Source organism: Sinocyclocheilus grahami, unplaced genomic scaffold (assembly GCF_001515645.1).
Source record: "Sinocyclocheilus grahami isolate Dianchi unplaced genomic scaffold, SAMN03320097.WGS_v1.1 scaffold1238.1, whole genome shotgun sequence".
Lineage (NCBI taxonomy): Eukaryota > Metazoa > Chordata > Actinopteri > Cypriniformes > Cyprinidae > Sinocyclocheilus > Sinocyclocheilus grahami.
Genome location: NW_015506417.1, coordinates 102,479 through 109,160, shown reverse-complemented (window position 1 = coordinate 109,160; position 6,682 = coordinate 102,479). Strand labels below are relative to the sequence as shown.

Below are 6,682 nucleotides of genomic sequence, written 5' to 3'. Positions count from 1 at the left end.
ACGAATCATGGGTCTTATTTTCATTTAAAAAAATTAAGGTGATAAATTAGTGTATATTCTATTAAAGAAATTGTGGTTCAGTGTTAATGTTTTTTCACTGGAGTAACTAAACGAATCATGGGTCTTATTTTCATTTTAAAAAATTAAGGTGATAAATTAGTGTATATTCTATTAAAGAAATTGTGGTTCAGTGTTGTATAGAAAATATTGAGAACTTTTTTTATTTATTCTTTTAAAAAGTGTTCAAGAATTGTTATATTTTCTTTGTAAATTGACACTTTATGTAAAAAAATGTGTCCCACATTTCCGTGTCCGAAACAGTGTTTTAGTCCATTGGCCGAGACTGATTTTAACCACACCCCTAAATTTATGATCAGGAAATATTATATATATATATATATATATAAAATATATTATATAGTAGCTACAAGGAGTCAGTAGATAGGTCCCATCATTGTGAGGTAAATGTGTTCAAAAGCATAAAAAAATCTGTGTAACTTTAAGGAACGTCACTACCGAACACCTTTTTTCTGCAATGAAGCACACTTTTTTTGGAGTTATCCCGTAACGTTTAGTGTTTATACGTGTACCACTGTTCAGAACTGTGCTAGCTAACCATGTGCTGATCAGCATCTTTGAGCTAGGTTCAAAAGTATCTACAATTTTTACTACTGAAACATTTTGGTGGCGTTTCGGTAGTGACGTCTTTGTTTTTTTGGGAGTTATCCCAATTAATTGTCATGACAAACATGTCACCATTGTTTCGGTAGTGACAAAAGGGAACACATAATCCTCATATTTGGGGGAAATAAACAATTTTAAGTTAATTAACTGTAAATTTTAGTAGTTAATGCAATTTATTTGTGTGTTTTAGTACGTTTTAGTAGTAGTATGCAAGTTAAAGTGATGTGGTCGCTACCAAAGCATTACTGTCATTACCGAAACATGGGATGTTTTGTCAAAAATAGAGCATACTGAATTATCAAGATGTTATGATAGCTTTTGGTTCAGTGCATATTCAAACTAATGCACTCTTAAAGTCGATCATACTGATTTCAAAGTTACGCCTTTTACAAAGAAATCTTTGTAAAAAATCTCATAAATTACACTTGAAATATTGTTAAAAATGTAATTATTATTGATTTACCTTTGAAAAATTGTAATAACATAGCAAATAAATATATTTACAGTCTAGATGTAAGCAAAATCGTAATAGGTCAATATAACGCTTGTAATTAAATTATTATGATGGTGTTTCGGTAGTGACAAATTTGGGGAGAGGACAAATATTCCAAAACTTATTGAAAATACAATATGAGAATTGATTGCACAATTATTAGACATGTGTACCTTGGATATTATACAATTTGCATACATACAATTTTTTGGGAAAAATACTTCAAAAATGTTGCTACCGTGGTTTTTTTTATGGTAAAAGTCTGGCAACCACAGCTGCTGATTTTTTACCGTAAATTGTACAGATTTTTATTTTTTCCACAGTGCAGGAAAACCAATCTTTAATCGGTCAGAATCCACAGCTGGTGTTTCTCAGCGGTCAGACGGGTTAGTTATGACCTTCACCATCATCTACCGTAGATCAACATGAGGGGCTGTGGGACTCTGGCCAGGTGTTTGCATTAGAAAAAGAGAGAGAGAGATACAGTAGATGATACACTACCAGTCATAGCTTTGATCGCATAAATAAGTTTCACAGATATTCGCTTAGAAAACAGTTATTTTAAATAGTAAATATTTCACAATGTTACTGTTTTTGCTGTACTCTGGATCAAATAAAAGCAGGCTTGGTGAGCAGAAGAGACTTCTTTAAAAACTTAAAAAATCTTACTGTTCAAAAACTTGTGACTGGTAGTGTACATCGAGATGGAGAGTGAGACTTCAGATTCATTAGCTGCTACAGGAATATAACGAGAAGAACAACAAAGTGCAGTAAATGCTAAAACTGTCTGCGCCATAAACCAGTGTGTACTAAAACAACATGATAACAAACACCAGTTTACAATGTCAAGCGGCTGTTTGTGTACAGCTGAAATAAGTGGAAGCCTTAAACACACAACCCGCTGCGTTCCTCTGCACTCTACCAGAACTCAACACGTCACAAAGGGATTATGGGTAATTTTATCCACACACTCCGCTACGATCCGTGTCTCAGGGCTCGTCCTGCAGGAACCACACCTCGTTACGCCGGCCGTACGGTTTGATCGGAGGGTCGTAGATGCAGCAGAGGTACTGCTTGCGATGGAAGGGGGCAGAGTCTCCCAGCGTACACATCAGTCGCAACGCTTCTGCGCGAAACTCGCTCTCGCCCGCAAAACCACCGAACCGCCTGCAGGGGGAGACAGACATCACTCAGTGCCCTCGCTGCTAGAGAGGAGGAGTTAAAGGGATAGTTCACCCAGACATGAAAGTTCTGTCATTAACTACTCACCCTCATGTCGTTCCAAACCCGTAAGACCTTCGTTCATCTTCAGAACACAAATTAAGATATTGTTGATGAAATCCGAGAGCTCTCTGACCCTCCCATAGACATCAACGCAACTCAAATGTTCTCAGACCCAGAAACGTAAAACAGTCCATGTGACATCAGTGGCTCAACTTCAGTTTTGCGAAGCTACGAGAATACTTTTTGAGCGCTAAGAAAACTAAAATAACGACTTTATTCAACAATTCTTCTCCCCCGAGTTACTGTCTTCCGCCATTTTGGAGAGTACCATGATGTATAAGCACACTTTCTCCAGAGCGTAATCAATGTATTCAGCGTTGTTTATGTTCTGGTGAAAGCAAAATCCATACTCTCTAACGTTTCTGGACCTGGGAACATTTCAGTTATATTGCTGTCTATGGGAGGGTTAGAGAGCTCTCGGATTTCATCAAAATATCTTAACGTGTGTTCTGAAGATGAACGGAGGTCTTACGGGTTTGGAACGACATGAGGGTGAGTATTTATTGACAGAACTTTCATTTTTTGGGTGGACTATCCCTTTAAGGCCCGTTCACACCAATGACGATAACTATAAAGATAAGTGAGCCGTGCTGGCTAAATGAGTGTGAATGCGCACGGTCTAATTTTGAGTTACAGGCAAAAGAAGTGAAAAATGTAAGTTTTTGTCGAATTTGAGGTTTTCACAAAAACAAGTTCATTAAGCCCTCTTCTAGCGATCCAAATGCTCCAAATAGTAATTAAACATCTAAAATGATCTTTATTTGAACATTTTCTGAGAGGAGTATGTTTTCAAACCCATGCTGATGAAAACAAAACAATCGTGCTGACTGATATTTGCAAAGCATAAGACAAATCTCCCTATAAAGTACATTATTGTGAAATATATCTTGGTGAAATTCACACAAACATAATCTGTTATGTCTTGCATGAATGTTTAGGCACAGAGAAACGATATCGTTGGAATCAGAACGATTTTTTTTCCCCAGCTGATGAACGATACAAACATTGACAGCCAATCAGAATCCATCCTGCTGTAAAGAGCTCAAGAAAATTTAAAGCAGCAGACGATCTCGTCCACTGGTGTGGACGCTAATATACTTATCTTTATAATTATCTGTCTGTTTTCGGTGCTCTGATTGGCTGTGTATCTGTTTGCAGCGCTCTGATTGGCTGTGTATCTGTTTGCAGCACTCTGATTGGCTGTGATTGGCTGCATGTCTGTCTGCAGTGTTCTGATTGGCTTTATAGTTATCTTTATAGTTATCGCTCTTGGTGTGAGCGAGGCTTTACTGTGCATTGACGTACAGGACGTATACGGTCATGCCGGGCCGCTCCTCGATGCGAATGGACGAGTCGGTCGGGGAGGGGGGGGCGATCTGGAAGGATGATGGGATGCGCAGAGCGGCGACCAGGCGGCGGTTTAATGAGCCGTCGTCACGCGGAAACACAGTGAAGATGATGGGGACGGGCGTGTTCATCACCTCACCTGCGCAAACACAGATAACAACACAAAACACAGATCATTCAAACACTTCTAGCAGGAATACGGCTGATGAACACAGCAAACAAGATACGTTCTAAGAATGTTTTGTTAACATCACATTCTGTTGATGCACAAACTTTATTTGTAGATTAGGGTCCATCCAGCAATCATAATAATCTTTGTTACATATCAAAAGTAACAAATTACAAAGTCTCAGCTTTTAAACTGGCACTCTCTGCTTGTCTGTTTGCAGAGCTCTGATTGGCTGCTTGCCTGTTTGCAGTGTTCTAATTGGCTGTGAATCTGTTTGCAGTAGAGGTTGACCGATATTGGATTTTACAGATACCGATAACTAGGTTGGACCACACTGGTCGATACCGATTAATCAACCGATAGTTTTTAAAATGGAAAGGCCCACTGAATGGAAACTAAAATAGTGTTCTACTATTTTTTTTTTTTTAAAGGACATATTTTGTAAATGAATAAAAAAATATTAATTATATATACACTGAACAAAATTATAAACGCAACACTTTTGCCCCCATTTTTCATGAGCTGAACTCAAAGATCTAAGACTTTTTCTATGTACACAAAAGGCCTATTTCTCTCAAATATTGTTCACAAATCTGTCTAAATCTGATGAATCCTGGTTTTCACTGTACAGGGCAGATGGCAGACAGCGTGTATGGCATCGTGTGGGTGGGCGGTTTGCTGATGTCAACGTTGTGGATTGAGTGGCCCATGGTGGCGGTGGGGTTATTGTATGGGCAGACGAATATTATGGACAACGAATGCAGGTGCATTTTATTGATGGCATTTTGAATGCACAGAGATACCGTGACGAGATCCTGAGGCCCATTGTTGTGCCATTCATCCACGACCATCACCTCATGTTGCAGCATGATAATGCATGGCCCCATGTTGCAAGGATCTGTACGCAATTCCTGGAAGCTGAAAACATCCCAGTTCTTGCATGGCCAGCATACTCACTGGACATGTCACCCATTGAGCATGTTTGGGATGCTCTGGATCGGTGTATACGACAGCGTGTTCCAGTTCCTGCCAATATCCAGCAACTTCGCACAGCCATTGAAGAGGAGTGGACCAACATCCCACAGGCCACAATCAACAACCTGATCAACTCTATGCGAAGGAGATGTGTTGCACTGCGTGAGGCAAATGGTGGTCACACCAGATACTGACTGGTTTTCGGACCCCCCAATACAGTAAAACTGCACATTTTAGAGTGGCCTTTTATTGTGGCCAGCCTAAGGCACACCTGTGCAATAATCATGCTGTCTAATCAGCATCTTGATATGCCACACCTGTGAGGTGGATGGATTATCTCGGCAAAGGAGAAGTGCTCACTAACACAGATTTAGACAGATTTGTGAACAATATTTGAGAGAAATAGGCCTTCTGTGTACATAGAAAAAGTCTTATCTTTGAACTCATGAAAAATAGGGGCAAAAACAAAAGTGTTGCGTTTATAATTTTGTTCAGTATATATATATATATATATATATATATCATTAAAGTTAGTTAATTAATGTTAACAAAAGCAACTTTAAAATGTAAAAATATATCAGTAAATGTTTTCTGTCGGCTGAATGAACACATCAGTTTGCTTTTTCACATCACCGCTTTAAATATGCAGCTTCACAGGCTAACAAATGCATTAATGTGACCAGATGGATATAAACTAATGCAAATAGATCGTAACAATCGTGACATTAAACATTTGGGTTGGACATTTTTGGTCACATTGTTTTAACTGCTTGAGGTGCTGCTAATGTTCGTATCCTCTCAGCCTTGATAGCAAACATAGTGCTGTTCTTTCTCCACTAATGCAGCATCTAGTCAGCAAATTAAGTGGAAAGAATCAGGTGTCAAAACAAACAGCACGTGCTGTCAGTGATATGCCTCTAGAGGCCGCTCTCGTTCTGTATAATGACCGCAGACACTTTTCAGCCGCTCCAGCAACAAACGCAACCCAGAAAACTATTGGCATGGGTTTTGCCGATAACTGATAGTTCCGCACTATCGGTGCCGATTAATCGCCAAAACCGATACATTGGTCAACCTCTATGTAGTTTGCAGTGCTCTGATTGGCTGCGAGTCTGTTTTCAGCTGATTGGCTGTGTGTCTGTTTGCAGAGTTCTGATTGGCTGCGAGTCTGTTTGCAGGGCTCTGATTGGCTCACCTTGTTCGTTGTCACCGCTCATGTAGGCGAGAAGCTTCCGCTGAAGATCACCTGACACCTGATCAAAGTTCCGCCCCTCCAGACTCACACACACGTGCTTACAAGCATCATAGCGGCGCACCTCATAACTCACCCCATCCTTAGAGACAGAGAGACAGACACAGAGGGAGAGAGACAGACAGAGACAGAGAGAGAGACAGAGAGAGAGAGAGAGAGAGAGAGAGAGAGAGAGAGAGAGAGAGAGAGAGAGAGAGAGAGAGAGAGAGAGAGAGAGAGAGAGAGAGAGAGAGAGAGAGAGAGAGAGAGAGAGAGAGAGACAGACAGAGACAGAGAGAGAGACAGACAGACAGACAGAGAGACAGACACAGAGAGAGAGAGACAGACAGACAGACAGAAAGAGACAGAGAGAGAGAGACAGACACAGAGAGACAGACAGACAGACAGACAGACAGACAGAGAGAGACACACAGAGAGAGAGAGAGAGAGACAGACACAGAGAGACAGACAGACAGAGAGAGAGACAGAGAGACAGACA

General features: G+C 40.2%; 1 protein-coding gene across 1 annotated transcript in view; it reads right to left on the bottom strand.

Moving 5' to 3' along the window:
* Positions 1-1,872: 1,872 nt before the first annotated feature.
* LOC107568365 (heme-binding protein 1) overlaps positions 1,873-6,682 on the bottom strand; it is a 10,404-nt gene continuing 5,594 nt past the window's right edge. Inside the window, exons 3-4 of the mRNA XM_016254320.1 lie at positions 3,767-3,947; positions 1,873-2,344 (exon numbers count right to left, since the gene is read on the bottom strand). Of these exons, the coding sequence (XP_016109806.1) occupies positions 2,167-2,344; positions 3,767-3,947 (359 nt within the window). The 3' untranslated portion in view covers positions 1,873-2,166. The remainder of the gene's footprint in view (positions 2,345-3,766; positions 3,948-6,682) is intronic.